Source organism: Bombyx mandarina, chromosome 17 (genome assembly GCF_030267445.1).
Source record: "Bombyx mandarina strain Sakado chromosome 17, ASM3026744v2".
Taxonomy (NCBI): domain Eukaryota; kingdom Metazoa; phylum Arthropoda; class Insecta; order Lepidoptera; family Bombycidae; genus Bombyx; species Bombyx mandarina.
Genome location: NC_143223.1, coordinates 11,915,135 through 11,941,027, shown reverse-complemented (window position 1 = coordinate 11,941,027; position 25,893 = coordinate 11,915,135). Strand labels below are relative to the sequence as shown.

At 37.9% G+C, this 25,893-nt stretch overlaps 2 protein-coding genes across 2 annotated transcripts in view; both read left to right on the top strand.

The window, feature by feature from the left end:
• Positions 1–550: 550 nt before the first annotated feature.
• Positions 551–25,078, top strand: LOC114240575 (small subunit processome component 20 homolog). The gene is made up of 14 exons (XM_089734128.1): positions 551–700; positions 776–1,062; positions 1,716–2,049; positions 2,546–3,775; positions 3,871–7,322; positions 8,868–9,032; positions 10,286–11,333; positions 11,952–12,178; positions 14,510–14,675; positions 16,334–16,516; positions 18,824–19,372; positions 20,337–20,525; positions 23,663–23,923; positions 24,798–25,078. The coding sequence occupies exons 1-14, from the start codon at positions 656–658 to the stop codon at positions 24,981–24,983; spliced, it is 8,322 nt and encodes a 2,773-aa protein (XP_089590254.1). The 5' UTR covers positions 551–655; the 3' UTR covers positions 24,984–25,078.
• LOC114240653 (soluble calcium-activated nucleotidase 1) overlaps positions 17,543–25,893 on the top strand; it is a 441,880-nt gene continuing 433,529 nt past the window's right edge. Inside the window, exon 1 of the mRNA XM_089734136.1 lies at positions 17,543–17,976. The gene's annotated coding sequence lies outside the window, so the exon portion shown is untranslated. The remainder of the gene's footprint in view (positions 17,977–25,893) is intronic.

The window sequence follows — 25,893 nt, the reverse complement described above, 5'->3', positions numbered from 1 at the left end:
ATCAACTCAGACTAACTCAATAATAAAGATAGTTAGCTCAATCACAGATAATACACATAAATTAGTTAAGCTCAATTTAAATGAAAACTCTCGCTCAGAATTGAACTAATAAAGAAAAAAGCTTTTACTCATTCTTTACATCAACTCAATTCCGTGTCTTAGTAAAATTAAAGTAAGTTATGGGCTACAGATAAATGTCGACAGTTGTTTTTTTTCATACTTATCATGTTAAAACTTTCGAGTTGACAATATCTTTAAATGTATCTTTTTTAGTTTTTAGCATCATGATCAAGCTCATTAAAACAACTAGAACTTTATTTTCGAACAATGTCAAGTTAAATTAAACTTAATTAACGTTATGATTTAATATTTGCGTGAAATATGTAAATCGTAAATCCTTCAACTTATAACGTGTCGTATAGCCCTAATATTCATAAATAGTGAAAAGTCGCTGTGGCCGGTGACAAATATTTGGTGCTAGGGTGAGTAATTTTTTTTACATCCTGATCACTGACATAGTTCCTACATGTCACTCACTTAGAAGCTACACAACTCTACAATATTCAGTATTGTCAATGTGCTTATGTTTACATTTTTTCGATACATAAATGTGGAATTTATTTGAATTACGCTAATTGCACAATTTAATATAAAAATGAAGAGTAAACCTGTTAAACACAAAACTACGAATACTTTTCGAGTAAATATTCTTAGTACTACATTCTTCTCAATTTATTTAAAGTTTTGAAGGTTATATTAAATTATTCTGTTTTAGTTTGTGCCGTTTTCTGAGCGAATAAATTCTATTGATATTCGACATGCTGCACTGTACCACATTGAACACGCCTACAGCAGACAACCAGACGAGAACGAGACACATTTCAATTTGGCGATACAAAAATGGCACGTTCTGAACCTAACAGATAATTTTAAAAGGTTTAAGAAGGAGGTCTTTGGAATTATTACTGTACCACAACTACTTCATAAGAAAGTCGAAATACTAGAAATTTTGGAAAAATATTTGAAACTTGAAGATCAATTGTGTTTGCAGCCACTTCTTGAGTGAGTATAACAAGCTTAAAAAGAGATAGGTGTGAGAAAGTGTGTCTCCTCCTGGGTGCAAGGTTCATCTTGTTGTAGAGAGAGAGTGTTGTACTTTGGAAAATTATTTGTAATAGAGAATTGGATCAAGTTGTCTGTGTCAGCAGATATTTAGAGAAAATTCTATTAGAGATGCTGTAGGTCTACATTAGGATTTTAAGAATTATCACTGAGTTCTGAAAATATAGGAAATGCAGAACCTGGTTTTAGTTATTGTTTTATATGTGTTTATATAATTGATAACAGTAGATAATCTGAGTTTTTAGTTTTTTTATATTTGGATTATTATTATAATATTATTATTAACTGTATAAAAATAATGAAAATGAAAGAGTGCAGCTTAAAAACAAAAAAAAGAACACATTTATAGCAAGCATTACTTTGACTTGACCAAATTTTTTTTAAATACTTAAGATACTATAATAGTTTATGGGCCAAAGTAGTAAAATGTATTTTCATTAGCCCTTCATATGGATACTCTTTGGATAAAATTGAATAGACAGTCAAGATAACTAAAGCATCATAACAAAACCTTTACACATACAATCTAGCTCAATATGTTTATTGTTTTGTCGGATATGGTTTAGAATATGTATGTTTTTTTTTGTTAACAGAATTCTTGTAGCTGCTGCTAAAGATCTACGAGATGATTTCTATCCACACTTTCCGAAATTCCTTGATGTACTTATAAAATTGCTAAATACAAAAAATGCAGAACAACTAGAATGGACACTTATATGTTTGGCATTTTTATTCAAAATCCTGAAACCTTACATGAAAAAGGATATTGCTGTAATATTGAAGAGCATTGTTCCCTTGCTGAGTGAGAATAAACCTCAGTATATTAATAATTTTGCAGCTGAGAGTTTTGCATTTGTTGCCCGTGATATAAGGGACAAGAAGAAGTTTATAAATCTAATCTTAACTTATTTAGAAAATAATGAAGATGTAAGTATGAAGTGATGTGATAAGATATGACCACCGCTTCTCTCCTAGTGCATCTTGTAAAAAAGATTCATGAGATAATGGGCAGTATCATATACAGCATTAAACAATCACCAAGTTTTATCTATTGGCAGCAGCAGTATTTTAATGTAAGCATACATAGGCAGGTAGTGCCATCCTACTAATTTCTAACACAGAGCAGTTTGTCTGGTCTATTGGGCTCTGATTTGAAAGATGAGATAACCATCATACACTATAATTGAGACCAACCTCATGTTTCAGGGTGGGTGGTGGTGTTCTCTGAAATTGATGACATCTGGTAATTACTTTATCTCAGGTGGCCCACTACCTCATCAACCTATCTATGGAATAAAAAAAAGACTTCAATATCTAATGCACTGTAAATTATAGTTTATTTCTTTACTATATTATAGATTCGAAGAAAAAACAATTTTATAGAAAATTGCAAGTAAAACTTATGAGGTTAATTGATTTTCAGGTGATAATAGGTTGTGGTCATCTTTTATTTGAAATTATAAGAGGAGTCAGTGGAAAATTTCACAGCTGCATTGAAACATTTCTACCTATACTACTACAATACTTAAAAGAAAGCAAAGCACATCAGGATACCCTATTCAAAGTACTCACACAAACTATAGAGGATAGCTTACACAGCATATCATATAAGGAATTTACTATATTTTGGACATGTATTCTAAAATTTATTGAAGAAATATTGAAAGAAGGTGATGAAGAAACTAAAGGACTAGAATGCATTTTGAGGCTAGCCGGTCAAGTAATTGAGCATCAGAATGGAAAGTTCTTAATCAACCCACCACAATTTGTTCTGTTATTGATAAAGGTTATATGTGAGCAGTCATCAGAAATAGTACTTGAAGTTTGTTCCCAAATTGGGGCAATATTACTACTTTCACCGAATGTATCTTTATCACAGGAACATGCCAGCATCATTGTTAAAGTATTATTGCCTTTGCCATTCCCAAATATCTTAACGAAATTCGTTCAAAATGTGATTGATTATTCTCAGTTTGATATGCACATATTGCCACCTTTTATCAAATATGTTGTCCAATCCGGATTTGACAATGACGCAATGTGCACTTTGAGTAAGATCTGTGTCAAAAAATCTCCTCTATCAATGAATGGAATCAAATTGTTTGAATGGGTCAAATATCCTATTGATTTCGGTCCCAATCTTTCAAAATTCATGGATTATTTTGAAACCGTAATAAATGGTAACACTGAACAAATGTTGGAGAACCCATTAAAATTAGCGAATGTTTTGTTCTGTGTGCCGCATGTTAAAAACATCGATGTGGATTATTGCATAAAAACATTGAGTGAATTAATTTCTAAATTGTTAAAGATATTACTTTCTTACAATTTGGAAAGTCAACTGGACGCAAACAGATTTCACTGTGATAACACAGCATTATCGCGATGCGCCAGAAATATTATATTCATAGTAGCAAATTGTATAGAAAGCGCTGTTCACATATCCAGCTGTAAGAAAGTGGCAGAGATATGTGATATAGAAAGATTTTTACCAATCATTCTGCCATGCGCGGCCGATCCAAACTATCTGGGTGCTCTGCATTTGCTTGACTTGTATCTAACGGCATACGAACATGAAAATGGACTAAGCTATCCGTTTCTTTCTTTGGTCGACTCTTATTTGAGAGTCAATGTGTCATCGCCATTTCATATTGTGAGTAAATTAAACAGTATGAAATAAAACAGTATCAATGTTTGTATCTCAACAGTTTGAAAATAAACAAAATAAACTCTTTCACTTTATTTCAGGTGCGCCTTTTGACAACACACATATATAAATTATTCGAAAATATAGAAGAATTGTGTAAGTCAGCAGAGATCAATGGTAACGTTGAAAGATTTTCAGTATTCAGTATGTGTTATGCTGTGGAATCAATAACACCTTCCATACAAGAATACAGAACTCAAATAAACATTCTACACAAAATGGCGTTTAACACGACACAGTATGCTTTGGCGAAGGAAACAAATTTTCATCTGTTTGCCCTTGATTATATGTTAGGGGTTTTGTATATGAATTTTAAGTTAATATGGGAGCCAGTCGCCGAATTTGTAGCTGGCTACGGTAATGCTTTAAGCGTTGACGAATTCTGGCCAACATTCTATAGAGCACTGCAAACTTCATTCGTCAATGCAAAAAAGAATCTAAAACAATTTCAGTTTGATTCCGAAATCGACACCAGCTCCGTAACACTAAATGGATTGTATAGTGAATATAATAGCATAACTGAAAGGCCAGATCTATATAACTATAGAAATCTGATATTAAAAGTAATGACGAACTGTATCCAAGCGTGCGAAGCAAGAAATCGTGATGTGGTTGTATTATTTTTAAACTTTATCGACGAAGAGTATAGAAGAGATGATAAAACAAATGCCCTAAAAATAGATGTTGCAAAACATGATGTTATAATGGAAGTCGACAACGGAACTGAAGAAGAAAACGTTGAAAACATTGAAGAAATTATTGAACAAATTGACGATCAAACAGAATCGGTTTCAGGAAAAATAATATTCAAGACTCTTATAAATATAATGCAAGTACTAGCACAGTTCAAGAATCCAAGGGCTTTGCATAAAGAGCCAGTATTCTGGGAACTTTACATGGAGTTTTTGAAACACAAAAACCCCGGCCTGCAAAAGTTTGCTCTAGATTGTGTCCTTAATTACAAAAATAAAAGTATTACAGCGTACAAAAGTAATTTGTATAATTTGATCGATGAAAAGAAATTCAAAGATGAACTAACGCAATTCAAAATCACTGAAGATTCGCAATCGATACACAGTGACGATAGAGAGCATGTGATACCAATTATACTGAGAATACTTTACGGGAAAATGACGTGTAAACTTGCTGGAGATAAGAAAAGTGGCGGGCAGGCTAGACGATCTCTAGTTATGCGATATTTGGCCGGCTGTAGTGAAAATGAACTTAGAATGTTCATCGAAATGGCGTTTAGTTACTTCAAGAAATATATGGCTATGGAGCCTAGAGAAATATTTGAAAATATTCACAATAATCTTGATTTGAAATCAATTACCGGCCCAGGAAAGTTGCACAGCATTTTGAATCTATTCGAAGTGGTTCGTGAATATTTTGGCGGTTACATGAAAGACGAACTTTTATCGGAGCTATTCAAGATCTTTTATGCCGTCTGTTCGACTTTTTCAGCTGTTTTATCGAGGGCTGATAAAGTTCATGTTGGTTACGTTAAAGTTATGAAAAATCTCCGAACCATTGCTCTTGTAACAGTGAAAAAGCTTTTCGAACAATTAGACAAATATCCTTGGAGTAAAGATGAGTTGTATGTTATATTTGAAACGTTGCTGTGGCCTTTAATCCCAAAGCTACATATCGAAGGAATACATAGTCCGACAGCTCTCTTAAAACTTTTAAGCGTGTGGTGTCAAAATCCACGATACTACGTATTACTAGTTACTCGCTCGAAGGATAACTCTTTAAGTTCATTACCAGAGTTGCTTAAACTCCTACTGGCCCCAAAAACAAGTCCGATTGTCGTTAATATGATTTTAGATATGATTGAGAAATTATTAACACTAACTGAGAATGAAGAAGACAAGGAATTAACTCCCATTGAATCTTTTAATATTATACCAAATAACGAAATAGTATCAACCGATATGAGTAACATTAATTACGGAAGCAAAATATTAATACCGCACATTCCAAGCATTTTGGAAGTAATGAAAAGGCGCATGGCGAATGCAGCGAAGTCGAACACGGTTAATAAAAGAGACCTCTTGATACTGTCACGAGTGACCGAACTGGTGGCAAACCCTGAAATCTGTGATGAACTATTAACTTTATTATTGCCGATATTAGTAAAGAAAGTTTGTATGAACATGGCTGAAGAAAATATGGAACATGCAGTAACCACAATTATTAACTTGTTGGGACACAGTACTAATCCGCAATCTTACATCAAACATATTGCCGTATTATTCAATAAGGTCAACCAAATTGATGTAAGGAAGCTCCTGATTAAGCTTCTGCAGTCCATAGCAGAAGCGGCTCCAAAAAATAAAGAGACCCTGAAAAGAATGGCTGAAATTATAAGTGAAATGAATGCTTTTAATAAAAGATGGATAGAACAACCAGATTTTGACAGGAGATTAGATTCTTACAAGCGAATTTATCAACTGGCAGATAATGATGAAATTGATATTGATCTTGCTATTCTAATTGTAAACAATTGCTTTTATTTTATTCGAACGGAAAAAGATATCGGTTTGAGAGATAGCGCTGGACTATGTATGAAAAAGATACTCCCGAAATTGCTTATGAAATACAGATCGGCGAATGAAGGACAATTTCTAATCCGTGACACAGTTCTTTCATTAATTTCGACCGGAATAAGGGATACGAAAAATGATTTGGTTCGTAATGAATCTATAGCCTTGCTCGGCGAGTTAGCTAGGGAGTGCCCTGAAGCTGATGTAGTGATCTCAGATTTAGCGACATTGACAAACAAAGATGACGTCGAAGTGGATTTCTTTGAGAACATGTGTCATTTGCAGATGCATAGACGCGTTAGAGCCCTATTGAAATTTTCCAAAGTTGCCAAGAAAGTAATGAAATGTCCCGCACCAAGAACCCTTACCAATTTCATATTACCACTAGCCACAACGTATTTATGTGACGATAAATATACAGACAAAAATACATTGATAGATGCGGCCATTGATGTTGTTGCAACGTGCTGTAGGCTCTTGCCTTGGTACCATTATGAGGTCATTTTAAAGGTATACTTGAACAAAATGCGGCACTCAACTGAACATCAGAAACAGCTGACGCGGATCATCATTGGAATCATAGACGCTTTTCATTTTGATTTTTCGAAAGCGAAAAACATTGATCTCCCAAAAGCACTAGTTGTTAATATGAAAACTAAAATAACCATTAAAGATACGCTTAAAGAAGTACAAGTCAAAGATGCAGAGTCCAATGAAATCGACGAAGATAATGATACTGAAGGTTGCGTAAAAGATAAAGAAGACGCAATGGACGATAACGACATAGAAGTTGAACTCAAAGTCGCAGATGATGAAGCAGCGAATGAAGAAGATTCTAAAGAAATAACGAATGTACCAGCTTACGAAAGAATCACGAGCGTGTCACCTTCCGTTGCTAAGAGGATAGTAAAATCGTTGACAGCGGGCCTCCTACCTCAGTTGAACAGGTGAATGGAGATTATGTTACCTGAAAAAATACTAAAACATTCCGGCGAGACAAAGTTGATAGTCTTATATCTACCACTTAAGCCTTCGTCAAACAGAACGCGTACTTAGCGCCGTGTACTTAACGTCGTGCTCTTCAAATTGACTAGATGAGTCTAACGCTCCTTGACGCAACGCATTCGCCAAATCATAGTGCCTTTCGATAGCAGTGTGAAAATTTAAAAGTATTAAGAAATCGAGTGATTCAGATGTGGCATTGTATAAGCATGGGTATTTTCTAACTATTTATATCATTTTTTCGGGCACTATCTAGTATTTTAATACACATTCACTCGTACGCTAAAATAAAATTTGTAAAAAATTACAACGCCTGACGTCAAAGCGTCCTAACGCCGCGACAGAGCGCTGCGTACTTATAGCGCTGGGGCCCTGTTTGACGGTATGTTACCATAGTAGTAGTACAACACATCTCGGCGTCATAGCGCGGCGTCAGTTTAGCGCTCTGACGCGCGCTAATTACGCGTTCTGTTTGACGAAGGCTTTAAACAAATCGGGTTATATTGAAGTGATTATGTTGCTGTATATATTCTGAGGCCTGTACAAATTTACCCAAATGTACGTGAAGACAAATGAACGTATTTCCAGAATGTTCGTATAATATAAAATACAGACTAATTACTAGTGGCATTGGTAGTCCTCACGGTTAGGCACTAACGTTCTATATCTGTCGTTAAGTAATCATGCGTTCAGTTTTGAGGGTTGAGACAACTTTTATAGAATATAATTGAGACTACAACCTCATGTATGAAAGTAATCAGCACCTTATGATGTAGCGGAGTCTGCTAATGACTCAACATTTTCGGCTGTTGAGTCGTCACTAATTTCGTCGACTACCTAGTTTGGTTAGTTTGGTTTTTGCAGCCTATAGACATCAACAATACGAATGTCGTGACGCACCACGAAACATGAGCTTTCAGTCCACTTCCATTGTACAGTGGCTGCCCCACTCTTAAAACCGGAAGGCAATCACTAATGTCCAATACCAGCACCAAGTAGTACCAGGGATATAAAATTTAAAATAGTACAGTTTGCCATTATTATTTTACACGCGGGAGGAAATGTCCAACTTTTCTCCCTTGGTGCACATACTATTTTTTCTCCTACCAGGCCGAAAGATCGTGGAGTACCGACATACTCATAAAAAAAAACAATTTAACTGTTTTTTAATTTTTAAATAAACTACTACTAATTGACTGAGAACTGTCTGTTGAACTCATCTTTGTTTAATACTTCACTATTAAATTTTATTGCCTTTCGTTTATTTCACTTTTACACTAAACACAATATTGCAAATTACCCGAGCACAACAATGGCGGAGAATTTTAGGTGCGTGAGAGCAGACGTAGACACTAACGCGCATGCGCACTTGTCAGTACCCAGGGAGAAAAAGTTACACTTTCTTCCCTGTACAGCGGGACGAAAACCGAACTTTCGGCGTCGGTAGGAGAAAAAACCAGTTTTCCTAACAGTTTTAATAAATTCCCCAGAGCTATAGGTAAAATGACGGACCACGAAGAATCACACAAAGTGAACCGGCGTCGGACCGGCTTCGAGAGGCAGGAGGAGGATATGTTGAGGGTTCCGATAGCGTTGGCGCTGGTGAAGCTGTTGCAGCGGCTGCCCGGCGCTTTGCTGGACAACCACTTACCGGGGTAAGCTTCGTTCGGTTAAATTATCCTTATCAATAACATCGTAACTCTCTCCAATTTTTCTAATGATATATGTACTTGAAAAATGTTCACGATTGACTTCTACGGTGAAGGAATAACATCGTGTAATAAAAATCAAACCCGCAAAGTTAAAATTAGCGTAATTACTGGTGGTAGCACCTCTTGTGAGTCCGCACGGGTAGGTACCACTGCCCTGTTTATTTCAGGCGTGAAGCAGCAATGCGTTTCGGTTTGAGCAGTCGTTGTAACTATACTGAGACCTTAGAACTCATATCTCAAGGTGGGTGGCGGCATTTACGTTGTAGATGTCTATGGGCTCCGGTAACCACTTAACACTAGGTGAGCTTGTCCACCCATCTAAACTATAAAAAAATAATCATGAAATCATGTAATATGTCTGCCAAAGGAATTATTATAATATGTGGAGGGTAGAAATAAGGAGCACCATCTCAGTGTATTAACGCGCTGAGTGCGGGATCATTTTTGAGGTATTTTCGTCCAGTGCGTATGAGAGGGCTTTTGTGGAAATATTGAACTTGTTTACAGTCCATATGAGACCTAATAGGCCCCATACCTACATGTCCGTTTTCGAAAATACCCATTCCCACAGAAATGTGGTTTTGACTGTCGCACCAAATGACAGTCGCATAGAGCTTTTTAAGCCGCATAACGCAGTCAACGTGTTAAAAAGCTTCCGCTGAATTAAGCCAATTAAGATGGCGCCATAGTAGCAAGTGGAAAGGTTTAAAAAACAGCGCTATAAACTATTACACTTCACTTCAATCCGGCTCACTTCGCTCTATTTAAAACTTTTATATTCATATCATTTTCATTTCCTAAACTAGCGCTATTTTGTTGAGTTTTTCAGCAATAATTTGTTGTTTAGAGGTGGATACTTTTTCAATTTAACATACCTACCTTCCAACCTCTGTTATATATTACTGTGTTTCTGAATTTATTTAAATTAATAATTATCACCATACGACCCTAATCACTGATATATACAATATTTTTATAAGTTTTATGTATTATGTTTTCTCCTTTATTTCCATATAGGTAGTTTGAAAATAATAATAATTATATAGCTTATGATTTAGATAGAGATTGCTAATAAATAACAAATAAATCGGTTGAGATATATAAAGTAAAATGGTACCGAAATGTTTTGTTATTCCTTATTTATATAAATTCAAAATTTATTATGATTATACATGTATTATGTTCTTATTTTTCAGTATCATCATAAAACTATGCTCGTTCTTGAAATCACCTTTGAAACAAGTCCGGATATCCGCTCGGGATATCGTCAAAAAGGTCATGATCACGGTCGGAACGTCTTATTTGGGCGTTCTGTTTGAGCATCTAACTTTGTTGCTCACAAGAGGATTCCAAGTGCACGTATTAGTGGCGACCGTGCACGCCGTGCTCGACGCTCTGAAGGGGACCTTCGAACCGGGAGACATAAACGCTAACCTCCATTACATTCTCGACGTTTGCGTCAACGACTTATTCGGGGCGTTATCTGAGGAGAAAGAGGTGGATAAGTTGCATTACAAAACGCCCGAAGCGAAGCCCAGCAAGAAGAGTTACGTCACGCTGGCGATCGTGTCCGAGAACATAACGGAACGCTGCCTTATAAACCTCTTGCTGCCGTTCAAGGAGGTTCTAGAGAAACACCATTCGAAGAAAATCGTTTCGAAAGTACAAGAGGCGTTAATGCACATCACTAGCGGTCTGGTATCGAATAAATTCATCGATATCGAATCGTTGTTTGTGTTTTTACACGGTATAGCTTCGGACAGCATTCCGCAGTTTGTGTTGGGCGCTCCGAAGAGGGAAATAACGGAACAGCAGAGGGAGAAGATGCTGAGGGCGAAACCGGACTGCTTTATAGTGCCCGAAGCACCGAAACGCAACAAGGAGACTCAGGCTAAGAACGTTAAGGTTTCCGGTAAAGCGAATGCTCACGTCCTAGTTGAATTCAGTCTGAATATACTTCACGTTATATTGAAACGGGAGAAAGTACCGAGGGTCGAGTGTAGATTGTTCGTGGATCCGCTCATCCCCCTACTGGTTGACGCGATAAAAAGCGACCACGTCAAAGTGACAACTGTGGCCTTAAAGTGTATAGCGACGTTGTGGACCATCAGAGTCAGCACGCCTACCCTAGAGGAAATGGTTCAGGACATAGTGAAGACTATATTCACGATATTGCACAAATACGCCACGTCTGAAATCAGCAAGCAGAATGACAACCACAACTTAGTTAGGACGGCTTTTAAGGTGAGTTGAATTAGATTAAAAGAATTTTAAAAGAGTAAATATTTGAGGTGTCTTCTTTTTCTTTTGTAAATTCAATGAATTAATGATGGCGATCACATCTCATCCTGTAGTATATCAGTGGGTCTTATGGGATTTTAATGCCTTAAGCTTTGCTGTTTGTGAGCCTTGTACCTTTCGATTTATTTCTTCAGCGAAGCCTTCAAGTGGAAACGACAGACCTTAGACAATTCGACTTTAGGTTAGGTAGGTAACATTGGGTTTAGCCCACAAGATCGATAGATTGTGATAAGGAAAAATTAGTTAATGCAAGTCGACGATCGCGTTATACTGACGCTTACGGTTACGCTGATAATATTGAAAGTAAGGTAGCTAATTTTTATGTGTGATTCATTATATAACAGATCCATTATATAACAGCTTTTATAACAGATTAGAAAAATTTGGGGAAATGTTTTATGCTGGTAACATACAATTTAAAAGTTCAATAATTCGCCTGTTTTTAGGAGAAATGAGACGAAATTTTTAGGTTAACACCCAATTTAAATGTCCCTTCAATATTCCTGTGAGTGTTACAGCTAAAATCTAATTTTTGATAAAAAAAATTTAAACTACCCTCAGGCCGTAACAGTATTAATACGCAACGTAAAGTACTACAAGCTGGAAGTCGAACAGCTGAAGACGTTGCTGCTGTACGCCGAGGAGGATTGTCAGAACGAAGAGAAGCAGGCCAACTCGTTCTCATTGCTGAAAGCGATACTGGAATCGAAACTAGTATCGCCCGAACTGCACGAAGTAATGGAGAAAATATCAAAGATATGCATCTTGAGTGTTTCCGCGAAATCACGGTAAATAGAATAATTTCTTGTTTTTTTTTTGTCATAATATTTTTTGTATGTAATGTAAAGCATTGACTTGATTGACAAATGTTGTTCCTAAATTGAAGGTGTTTTTATTTTTATTGCTTAGATGGGTGGACGAGCTCACAGCCCACCTGGTGTTAAGTGGTTAATGGAGCCCATAGACATCTACAACGCAAATGCGCCACCCACCTTGAGATATAAGTTCTAAGATCTCACGCGCGCGGACTCACGAGAGGTCCTAACACCAGTAATTACGCAAATTATAATTTTGCGGGTTTGATTTTTATTACACGATGTTACTCCTTCACCGTGGAAGTCAATCGTGAACATTAAAATTTGTTGAGTACGTATTTCATTAGAAAAATTGGTACCCGGCTGCGGGATCCGAACACCGGTGCATCGCTACACACGAATGCACCGGACGTCTTATCCTTTAGGCCACGACTTTTAAATGTATATATATAGGTCTCAAGTAACTATACCTGAGATCTTAGAACTTATATCTCAAGGTGGGTGGCGCATTTACGTTGTAGATGTCTATGGGCTTCAATAACCACTTAACACCAGGTGGGCTGTGAGCTCAACCACACATCTAAGCAATAAAAAAAAGCCGTAGACGAAATAAAAACCTTTACGGTTCAATCTCTCGTTTATTAGTTGTGACGTTTCGTTTACTCCAGTTGTCTTGTTCACTGATGACTTATGTTGTTATTAGTCGATACTTGAATATTGCGCTGACTATTTTTTTTTTTCCTACCTAAGCTGAGAGCCTTGAGAGGCTATTTCAGCGTAACCCTAACGTTTGTAGGTGAGCTCACGGGGCTCAAACCTGATGACGTTGCTAACACGAACCCTAGCAAGAGCCGTGCTTCGCAGAATCTACCACCGGATCGGAAACGCGACCTACTGAGAAGATCCGGCGAGAAACTCAGTGGGCTGTGTCTGAGAGTTAATTTACTCGTCGAGCCCTTCGTCGCAAGCGACGGGTTCGACGAGGACGGTGACCGGTGCTTGAAGTACCTAGAAGCACCGTTAGTGGATCGGGAGGATCCGAGATGACGTGTTTTGGGCGACGTCGACTGCTTTCCATTCTGTCCGCAGGATCGGGAATGTAGTTACCGGCGGCCACGATGAGAGGGTTCTCGTGTCGTGCCGCTCTATCGAAGTGGTGCGCTGACTACCGTCGTTTTTCTTGTTTATATTGTTACGCCGGTAAGAGTAAGGCCATCTATTGCCGAATAGTCGAACGAATATCGAATGATCTAGTAGTACCTAGAACGCTCGAGAAGTACAACGCCGTCTATTGTCAGATCGCGGAAACAATACTAGAGATGTGTGGAATAGTCTCGATAATTCTAGGGATGTGGTATCGACTATAAAAGCGTTGCACGAATGGCACGCAATCAGCTAGTAATCGGAACTACTCGAAGCGAAACAGCGAACGGATCACCTGAAGCGAAGCGGAAGAAGCGAATTGGGAAATTTAAAGTGTTTGTGAAGTGTTTTAAGTGTTCTAAGTGTTGAATACAGTTTTAAGTTGTAATTCGATAAGCCTCGTACGAACTTTGCGTTCCAAGAAACGCGTACCCAAGCTACGCGTATAAAAAGGTACGCGTACCCGTTTATAAAGCGACACGAGTGAACTACGCGTAATCAGTGCGAGCCGAATGAACCCAGTGCACGCGCGACCCGAGTGTAATGCTGACGAAGAGAACGGCTACAGCGTTGCCGCGTTTTTATATAATTATATTCCATAATAAGAAAATGAAGAAACTGCGATACTGGATTAAAAAATTATATCGCGATCGACAGCAATATTGAAACAGACTCATGTACGACTTAAGTCATGAAACTGAAAATTCAGTAATTAATTTTACTAGAATGTCTGTCTTTCACATGAATCTACATTTTTGTTGAAATATCTCTCCACGCATCTTCACGTAATGATGTATTTATATAATCCAACGATTTTGTATTCCATAATAATGATTTTGATTCATACAACTGAATTAGTTTTATAGAGGTTTCATTATTGAAACACGGGAACGTGTGGCTTGCTATTGTGCCGTCCAAATAACGCGTGACAACTTCTTTGACTCGCGACTAAATACCGACTATGAATGGATCGCCGCGAGCCTGGCTCGTGAGGTACGCGTACAGCGAATGTATACGCGTAGCAACACGTCCGGATTGTGCGTTTCGGGGTACGCCTAACCAAGCTACGCGTACCCTGGAACGCAAAGTCCGTACGGGGCTGTAGAATTTATTTATCCCGAACCCCAGCGCGTAACAATATAACGAACGACTCGGTTACAGGGAGGAGGCGCGGGTTATATTCGCGAACTACCTGACGTCGTACACGCCCGGGCGCCGCCTCTCCAAGTACGTCGACTTCTTCGTGGCCCAACTCAACTACGAGCTGCAGCACGGCAGAGAGTCTTCGCTCAAGTTCCTCGAGATGATAATACGAAAACTTCCCGAAGTAAATCTATATCTATACTAATATTATAAAGAGGAAAGATTTGTTTGTTTGTTTGTTTCGAATAGGCTCCGAAACTACTGGACCGATTTGAAAAATTCTTTTTCCATTAGAAGCCGACATTGTCCCTGATGGACATAGGCTACTTTTTTTATTTTATTTTTTATTTATTTTTTTGGTTTCATGTGTGTTTTAATGTTTCCGAAGCGAAGCGAGGGCGGGTCGCTAGTCATTAATATATTCGATCTATGCTTGTGAAGTAATTTAAAGTTTTTTTTTTAAAGGGATTTTATGAAGGGGGTAACTTTAGGTCGAGTCTTATTTTAATTTAAATGAAAACTTTTTTTATGAAATGAATCGAAGTTGATTAATATGAAACATGGCTTGAAATGAAATAAGATGAAATATAGTCTCAGTAAAATGGTGGTTATTTACGGAGACTTTTTCAGTGGACTTTTTGGAGGATCCCGAGAAGTTACGTTCAGCGGCTTTATTTCATTTTCCCACATTTGTGCACTTTCATAGACATTAAACAGTTAATAAACCATAGTTATTACACATTTAAACAACTGAAGAAACATTAAATAAACAAATCAAAATATAACAAATCACAAAACTTCACTCCTCGCGTTACCGTCAAATTTTTTAAAAATTGTTTTATTGATTATACATGTGGACGAGCTCACAGCCTACCTGGTGTCAAGTGGTTACCGGAGCCCTAGACATCTTTTTTTATTTTTTATTGCCCTCGTAGGCAGACGAGCATACTTCCCACCTGATGGTGAGTGGTTACAGTCGCCCATGGACTTCAGCAATGCCAGGGGCAGAGTTAAGCCGCTGCCTACAGCTTAATATTCTACACAAGCCTCTTTTAAAGAAGGACATGTCATAGCGCTCGGCAAACACCGTGGAGGGAAGCTCATTCCATAGCCGGATGGTACGTGGCAAAAAATACCTCTGGAAACGCACTGTCGATGAACGCAGCGGTTCCAGATGATATGAATGAACTCTGCTCCGATGGCGGGAGGTGCGATGGTAAAAAGGAGATGAGGGGATCATCTCAAACAACTCCTCAGAGCAATCTACAACGTATATGCCGCCAAATACCTTGTTCAGTTCTCAGTCTCGGTTTTTACGATACAACGGTTACCCCGCCCTACGAACCGAAACGCATTATTGCTTCAGTGGTGATACCTACCCGTGCGGACTCACAAGACGTCCTACCTACAGTACAAATAGTTGATTGCTACTTATGACGACTATACATTACTTATATACTACTATATATTACTTATATACTATATGTTACTTATGACGACGCTTGTTGCTGATAACTCTGTTTCTATAATCTGACGAAGCGTGTTGCGGATAATAATATCGACGCTTGAAAGGCAAACGTGACTAAGCGACAATAACTGCTTTGTACATAAATGATAGGCAATAACCATATTCGATGCGCAAAAAATATATTTCTAGGTCTATTTAAAATCATTTCAATCCTACAGTTAGATTCGTTAAAATAGAATTTTTTTTCAGGTATTTCAATTTTAAATTAGTCTACTGTAAAGTTCACGCTTTGTCGCTTAGTCACGTTTGCCTTTCAAGCGTCGAATTATGTACTTTTAGGTTACTAAACTATCTTGCATTTTGATTTCTTACAGTCTCAATTGGCGAAGTTCGGTGACCACTTACTGTTAACGCTGGGCGCTTGCATGGTGAACGATCCGGCGCCGGAGTGTCGCGCCGCGGCCGCCGCCTGCATCGAGGCGATGCTCAACCGACTCTCCCAAATGGAGAGGAACAAACTATTCGATCTGGTCATCACTTTCTTCCAGGACACTCAGGTATATTTCCTGCTCACACGTTCGCGTCTAACCCTTATGAGGGACATCGACAAATAAATGTTTTTTTTTTTTTAATTGTCATTTATCTATGGCTCTACGCTAGAGTTAGCTCTACCGGATATTACCAAATATACTGTATGCGCCCGAGTTCATGTCCATCGGGGCCAGAGGCGACGCGCGGGGGACAGCTCGCCCCACCTTCGCCCGCCTCCCCGCATTTGTCTGACGTCGAGTGTTGTCCGTGACGGTTGTGACGCACGCTTACCGATACCGGTAAAATGGGGCGATTAGGGACAAATTCCAACTTTAGGACCAATTTTAAGGTAGTTGTTGATGTATATAATGCTATATCAGGATCAAAATGATTGAGTCTTGGGGGCATCTTTGTTGTCCAATTTAAAACTATACAACTAGCATTCCAGTTTAAGCAAAAAAAGCAAAAATAGGTGTAATCCCTATTTACCCAGAATATGCGGTTAATTGGGACGAAATGAGAAATTTGCTAGGGTGGGCACTACTTGGTTTTAATTAATTTATTTATTTAGTTGCACCAACAAAGTGATCATCAATAAAAAACATTGAAAAACTGACACTCTGAACAAATATTAAATATTTTATTATGTATTACTTAGACATTAATCCACCTTGAGATTTCATTGTTCTTATTACATGTCTGTGCAAAATTGACTTACTTATATTAAATTGCTTAGCTATTTCAACTAAAGACTTATTCAGACTTAGATAATATCTCTTATAAGGCTTTGCACTCTTTGATACGTACACGCGAGGCATATCTAAAAATAGAAAACAATACGTATCTTATAATATAAATATTTAATAAACAATAAAATAACACATTGATAGTTTTGAATAAAAGTTCTAGACAAAAACATCATGAATAAACCAGATTTTACCAACAAATTTAAAACATATTGTTATAACTACATAGACAACCCTAGAAATCTGTACCTATTTATACTTAGGCCGTTTCCATTTCACGTATTCTCATCCCAATTGACCCCTTTTTCGTTGTTATTTGTACCTAAGCCGTCCCCAATATCCCCAAAAACAACAGATTTTTACATGTATTTTTATTTTATCAAATACATTAAAACCAATAACAACTGAGACTTACCTTTAATATACATGATGGTTCAAACACTAAATAACGTTTATAAATCACAGTCGTCTTCTATTATTATCAAATAAATAAAAGAGAGCAAAGTTTCTAGCACTGAAATAATTACCACCACAGAAAGTTAATTTGAAACGCGATTTTTTATAAGTTAGCAGCTATTATCATGCATATTCAGAGTTGTTTTGTAAACTTTCAACATTCTACTATTAAACTACAAAAAATGGAAGATTTTGCAACGAATTTATAACTAATATTGAGTGTCGAAAGATTTTCCCGGTTTTTTCCCGATTCGCCTCTCAATCCCTAATCGCCCCATTTTACGGTATCGAAAAATTACGCTAACGCTATTGTGTTATTTAACCATGACTAATCCGCTTCCAACAAGTTCAGATAGAAAAAAACCTACTGAAAAAAGATACATACTGATTCCGACTCTGATCTGTAGGTTGTCTTTTCATTCAATAGTGATTAAATTGGAATTTAAAAACTATTTTTCCCTATTAGAAATAAACAAGTAATTACTTATCACGTTTATTTTATTTCATAAATTGCAAAATTACCTTAAGTTACATTAAACCAAATTGACAGCTGTTGACTAAATCGGTAGTTATTATCGACATTACCATAATTAACTAGGTCACAGCACTACCGCATTCCTCAGGCTGGACATGAACTCGCGCGCCTACAGTATGTATGTGGACGTAATTTTTTTAAAAACAACATTCGCTCTTTTTGTTATATTTATTTTTACTTATGGAATATGAAATGAACAAAACGTAATAAACAATTAATTGAATTCTCGTATTTGTACTTTGAAAAATTCGTCCCTGAAGCTGTTAAACTGATTTAATTTTGACTAATCAATAATATAATGTAATCAGATGTCCGATGTATATTTCGATTTAGTCACGTATAAATAAATACCTGTAATCCGAAAAGAGACATCTAAAAATCTATTCTTGATAAATAAATAAAAATGTCATGCATAACTAGTTTGAATATTGACGTCATTATTCATCAGTGTGCGTGTGCTTTACGTTTAGCACGAAATCAAAACTAATAGACTTTTATTACTTTTATAGACTAATATTTTTTAATGGTCCTTTGCATGTCTAATTGACATTTTATTATTATAGAATCAATTAAAAACATACTTCAATTTTTCACAGCCCGTTCACTTTGAGCTCGCAGCTCAACTAAGTACTCGGTTCGTTAACATAGAAAAAGACGAATTCAAGAACCGCCTATCGACCGTGCTGCCCCTGGTCAACAGCAAGATGCTCCTGCTCAGCAACGACATAGCGGAGGGGCGCTTCGTCAAAATAAAACTCGACCAATCCGAAGACAAAACCGACGAAGAAAAACAACTAGAAAAGGATCACAGCCTCATACAGATCCTAAACTTAATCGAGAACATCACTGTACATTGCGAGTCGAGTATGAAGAACGAGAGATATTTAAACGAATACGACGAGATAGGCCAGCAATGTAAAGCGTTTCTGGCCTACCCGCACGCTTGGGTCAGGTTGAAGGCCGCGAAAATAATTGGGCGAGTTCTGTTAACGGTCAATGTTAAGGAATTGGACGATATTGCTTCGAATAAGAAGGAAACTGATAGGGGCTTTATTTATTACGACGTCGAGGAGACTTTAAGAAGTTTGGTCTTGGATCTATGCGCGCAGTACACGACCACCATACAGAGAGACATGGCGGAACAGGTGAGCTGATAACTGTATTTTCGTTTATTTTTTATTTTTTATTGCCCCTGTAGGCAGACGAGCATACGGCCCACCTGATGGTGAGTAGTCACCGTCGCCCATGGACCTCAGCAATGCCAGGGGCAGAGCCTAGCCTCTGCCTATCGTTGAAGACTGATTCAAGACTGTGTGATGGAATTCGATAAGTCATAGGTATACTACTCCTCCGAACGGTGGCCGGTAAGATTTGGATGATGAGAGCCAAATACCGAGCTCAGTGGTGTGGATTGGGAGAGACCTGTGTCTGGTGGACGACTGTGGGCTGATGATTATGATGATGATGTACTCGCATCGAGCGGTGTGACTCTGCCAGTGTATAAAACCCAGATGAAATATGTACTTATCAAATGTTCACGATTGACTTCCACAGTGAAGGAATAACATCGTGTAATAAAAATCAAACCCATAAAATTCTAATTTGCGTAATTACTGATGGTAGGACCTCTTGTGAGTCCGCGCGGGTAGGTACCACCACCCTGCCTATTTCTGCCGTGAAGCAGTAATGCATTTCGGTTTGAAAGGTGGGGCAGCCCTTGTAACTATACTTGAGACCTTAGAACTTATATCTCAAGGTGGCTGGCGCATTTACGTTGTAAATGTCTATGGGCTCCAGTAACCACTTAACACCAGGTAGGCTGTGAGCTCGTCCACCCATCTAAGCAATAAAAAAAAGTATTTTTTATTCCTTTGACGGGTAGTGCTCACGGCCAACCTGGTGTTAAGTGGTTAGCGAAGCCCATAGACATCTACAACGTAAATGCTAACACCCACCTTGAGACATGAGTTCTAGGTCGCAAACGCAAAAAAGTTCAAACCGAAACGCATTACTGCTTTACAGTAGAAATAGGCAGGGCGGTGGTACCTACCCGTGCGGACTCACAAGACGTCCTACCACGAGTAATTAGCAAATCATTTTTGATTACAGGTAACCGCCGTGCTGTTCCAAATAATAAAAATAGTTCAGTCGACGTCATGTTTCAAATTAGCGAATAGTATAGAGGGAGAGAGCGAACGAACTGAGGGCGGCGGTAAATTGGACACGCGTTGGATCCTGTTCAAGCTAAGGAAGGCCGTGAACGTGGAGGTCGCCCGAGCACCGACCTGCATCAATATAGTAAGTGTTCGACGGAAACTAATTAAGGGAAAAAATTAAAAAATGTTGGACAACTTTACACGTCATACGTCAAAACTAAATGCAATTTTTTTTTTTTTTTTTTATCTATACTAATAAATATAAATACAAATACAAATATTTACTAACAATCACGCCACGTTAACTGGTCCTGTGCTAAGTTCGTAAAGAACTTGTGTTACAAGTACCAGATACCGGAAATAAATATAATATTTTTATTATACACATACATATATTTAATATACACCCATAACCCTGGAAAGACATTTATATTTATCATACAAATATCTTCCCTTGGCGGGATTCGAACCCGCGACCCCCTTGTGTAGTGACCATGTCACTTACCACTACACCAGACGGCCGTTAATGTATAAATCTACAGTGGTTTTTACGGATGTTCCATTATAACTACCTGCTTCCTGCTTCCTATTCTTTGCCATATACTTAATTTTTCAATTTCCAACTGTGTGTTTCCTTCTGTTTGGAAAGAAGCACAGATAATACCTCTACCAAAAAAACCTAACCCTAAATCCTTTTCCGACTATCGACCTATATCCATTCTTCCTTTCCTATCTAAAGTTCTCGAACGCCTTATCCATAACCAGTTGAGTTCGTTCCTTAATAGTTATGATCTCCTGAACCCCTTTCAGTCCGGTTTTCGTCCTGGCCATAGTACAGTCACTGCTCTGGTAAAAATCACCGACGACATACGCCTGGGTATGGAAAACGGTCAGTTAACTGTGTTGACACTGCTGGACTTCAGCAATGCATTCAATACGGTTGATTTTGACATACTACTTGCCGTTCTTCGCTCCTTCAACATATCTCCAACTGTGATTTGATAGTTTCGTAATTACCTGTACGGACGCCGACAGTGTGTTCGCCTTGGTGAATCGATTTCATCTTGGTGTAATACATCTGCCGGAGTGCCTCAGGGTGGCGTTTTATCTCCTCTTTTGTTTTCTCTTTTCATTAATTCAATATCTTGTAATCTCACTTCGTCCTACCACCTTTATGCAGACGATCTTCAGCTGTATTGTCAAGCTCCACTTCCTCAGTTACATGATGCTATTCGAACTATGAATAGCGACTTACGCGTCTTATCTGAGTGGAGTAACGCGTACGCAAACTGAATCCAACAAAAACGCAGTCTATAATTGTTGGCAGCCAAAGGACATGCAGTAAGATAGAGTGGAAACATCTGCCCCAATTGTCTCTTGACGGGATAAACATCCCGTTTAGTGACACCGTTAAAAATCTTGGTGTGATCATTGACCGCAGTTTGTCATGGGGACCACAACTGGTGTCAGTCAGTCGCAAACTGTTTTCCTCTGCAGGTTCCTTACGTAGGTTGCGTAATTTTCTTCCAACATCTACTAAAATTGCACTTGCACAGTCTCTGTTACTCCCCATTATTGATTATGCCGACGCCAGCTATCTTGATCTAACCGAGGCCCAGCTAAATAAACTTGAGCGGCTTCAAAATTTTATCATAAGGTTTATATTTGGTTTACGCAAATATGACCACGTCTCTGAGTATCGAGTTAAGCTCAAGTGGCTTCCTATTCGTTATCGCCGGAATGTTCATATATTGTCTCTTCTTTACAGTGTCCTGTTTAATTCCTCGTCCCCGCGCTACCTTCAGGAACGTTTTGATTTCCTACATACTGCAAGCTCTCATTCACTCAGGTCATCGGAGAATTTAATGCTGAAGTTTCCGGCTCACGGGACGTCATTTTATGACCATTCCTTTGCGGTTGAAGCTGTCCGTTTATGGAATGCGTTACCCTTAAGCGTTAAACAATCGTCCTCGCCGGAAATTTTCAAGTCCAGATTGAAATCGCACTACTTTGCTTCTATGATATAACTGTATAAGTTCCTACTTCTTTTGTATTTTATCTTGTATATTTTTAGTATTTATTTGTATTTAATCGTATGTAAGTTTATCTTATATGGTATTTATTTTTCACATGTGTATTTAAGTATATATTTTTATGTAAGTTTATTAAGATATAGCACCGTCCAGTTTGCTTATTCCTCTCCCTGCAAGGTTGCCTGGAAGAGATCGCTTTCAGCGATAAGGCCGCCGATTTATATACCGACTTTTGTTTTATTACTTTACTGTGTACATATTAAGGTGTTATATAAATAAAGAGTTATTATTATTATTATTATTAACTACTGAACCGTGCAACCGATTGACTTGAAACTTGGTCTCCATGTAGAAAATACATGTACTTAATGTATATGAGTGTTGGACTCCCTACACCGGTTGCGGGGGCGTTAATGATAAGAATCTTTGTGGGGGTGAGAGATAATAATGTTAATTTTAAACGCCCAGCGAAGCGGACGGGTACAGCTAGTTGCTTATATGGGTGGACGAGCTCACAGCTCAGGTGGGTACCTGGTGTTAAGTAGTTAAGCCCATAGACATCTACAACGTAAATGCACCACCCGCCTTGAGGTATAAGTTCTAAGGTCTCAGTATAGTTACAACGGCTGCCCCACCCTTCAAACCGCAACGCATTACTGCTTCACGGCAGAAATAGGCGGGGTGGTGGTACCTTTCAAGTCGACCACAGACTTTAAACAATAACAAAAGTTTCTCAATTGACAGTAAAGAAAGACTATATTTTTATGTATGTGTTGTTTCAAGTACATGGTAGGGTGTGTAATGTTTTCTTTATTGATTTAAAGTATATTTTATGCATTATTTAAAAAAAATATTAGCATTGTGCACTCCTCTACATTCTCTATAAGTGTGAAAAATTTCATACTCCTCCGTCCGCGCAATTTTCGTAAAAAAGGATACAAAGTTTTTGCTTCACGTATTAATATATAGATTTAACTAGCGACCCGCCCTCGCTTCGCTTCGGAAACATTAAAACACACATGAAACCAAAAAAATTATATATATATATTTTTTTTAAAAGTAGCCTATGTTCATCAGGGACAATGTCGGCTTCTAATGGAAAAAGATTTTTCAAATCGGTCCAGTAGTTTCGGAGCCTATTCGAAACAAACAAACAAACAAATCTTTCCTCTTTATAATATTAGTATAGATGTGAAGGGCAATAAATTATTTTATTATTATTGTTGTTATTATTATTAATTGACAGAGATCGTCGATATTCTCGATGTGGGTCCGCATGGTGGGCGGCCTGGAGGCGGATGACGTCACGGGCGTACTAGACGTGCTGTTGCCGCCATTAGTTCGCGAGCTGTCCACCGGCGACGCGGCGGCGCCAGCGTCGATACCCAAACAACTCGCCCGACGACTCGCCCGGAAGATCAGAAGGAAAATAGGAGAGATTGAGTACAGCAAGCTAGCAGCCGAGGCGCAGACTAGGCTCAACATTAAAAGGGCCGAAAGGAAAAAGGTATGATTCCTTAATAAATATTTTTGGTACATGCGTAAACATAACCTTAACAAAAACACGCGTGACACTCGGGCACTGCCGCGGTAAAGCTATTGCATAGCATTTTTTATCAACTTATGCAATTATAATTAAACAATAATAATTTAATACTAAAACAATAATAAAATAAGACCACGCTATCTTTATAAACATTAACAAAAGAAAAACATTAACAAAAGCAAAACATTAACTGTCCCCTTCACACTCATAAGCTAGACCGCGCGAGAGAGAGATGGGCAGACTTTTCATGATGCGCATGCAGTACGACGTCACGCCGCGCGCTTATTCACAAACGCTATACAAGCGCAACGTGTGAATGTGTTGAACGCGAGCTACGTGGTAGGCGGAGTAGGGGGTGTTAGGTTTTATTTTCGTTACGGAATTTCTTGATTCGGTCTCCGCGCTTAAAGCCCGCGATAAAAGCTATGCAATAGCTTAAAAAGTACTGCATCTACAATTAGTTCACCTTCACGTAATGATGAAGGTAACACGAAATGCTCTTTTTGTGAGAGCATACGATGAAAAATGTACTATTGCGTGAAATATATTCATCTTTATCATTATTTATGTTTCAATTTAGAATGCTTACAGTTTGAGAATCAATGACCCCAAAATGAGAATTCTCAACTGTACAACAAGGAAGTATGAGATCAAAAAACAAATGTCAAATGATATCGAACGTAATTGAGGTTCGAATGGGAATCTCAGAATGTAATAATTAGGTTTATTGACGTTTGTGATAACGAAGCGGTATTTACCAATGTGAAAAAATTTGCTTTTGTGGTATTGGAGGAGATTGCGCATATTTAAAAAAAATTATCTTAATGTTTCACAGTTATTACTACAAGAAAAAGTCAAAGATCCGGAGAGGGCGGCCAAAAGGAAAGTTCACGTGAAGGAAAAGAAGAAACAAGCGAAAAAGATAAAGTTAGACATGGTCCACGGAAAGAGACCGCGCCCTAAGAAACGGAAAGCGGAAGATTTTGATCTAGAAGACGAATTACTAAAAGATGAAGGATAGAAATGTTACTGTGCTATGTTTGTTTATGTTTAAGGGATTCGAATCATGTAAATATTAGTTGAGTTTACAAGCAATAAAATAAACTTTTAAACAAATTTTGATGTTTGGTATTATTTTAAAGTAGTAAAACCTAACTACGATTCTTCATAAGAATCACTTATGTCAATTGTACACTATATTAATATACAAAAATATGAGCCGTCGCAGGAAGGCTGGTAGATGTGAAACGTAGCTATTATTTTGTAGAGATGCATAAAAGGATAGCTTACGATAGAAAATTCATGTGGCATAATGAAAAATAAAATATTATTATAATATTAAGAAACAGTCACTTGCGTATGGCGACGCGTCGCCACATCGTAGATACTACAACTACATATATACTATTATATCATATAGCGTGGAGACGCGTCGCCGGTCGTCTGTTTTATGTCTATAGATATTACAGGCGTCTATAGATATTTCTCATTGAAATTACTGGAACGCCATCTGTCGAACCTTGATGACAATCTTCAAGAAATCTCTCTTGGAGTTGTAATAAAACTTCATAATAAGTGGATGAGGCTACGGCAACGTTAAGAATATTATTCGTGTTCGTGAAGAAACGAAGCCTAAAATTATATTCGTTTAATTAATAAAAATCGGATACTAGGTCTCATAAACATATATGTATTATGTATAACGTGTAATGTCATTTAGTTTCACATACTCGTAATGGTATGAGGTCGAAGTTTTATCTGTGCTTAGTGCGAGTTTTTTAACGTTCTAGATAGCGTAAAGGTTAACTCAATTTTGTGTGCAGTTGGAACAGCGCCCCTATCGGCAAACGTAGGCAAACGATCCCATACCATACAAATATGAGTTAAATTTTACGCTTTCGGGAACGTTAAAAAACTCGCACTAAGCACAC

What these genes read in the sequence shown, in the direction of transcription:
- LOC114240575 (XM_089734128.1), top strand. Translation starts at nt 656, where the DNA reads ATGAAGAGTAAACCTGTTAAACACAAAACTACGAATACTTTTCGA. An exon ending in TGTCATCGCCATTTCATATT is followed by an intron (nt 3,776 to 3,870) that starts GTGAGTAAATTA and finishes ACTTTATTTCAG; the next exon opens with GTGCGCCTTTTGACAACACA. An exon ending in TAATACGAAAACTTCCCGAA is followed by an intron (nt 14,676 to 16,333) that starts GTAAATCTATAT and finishes GATTTCTTACAG; the next exon opens with TCTCAATTGGCGAAGTTCGG.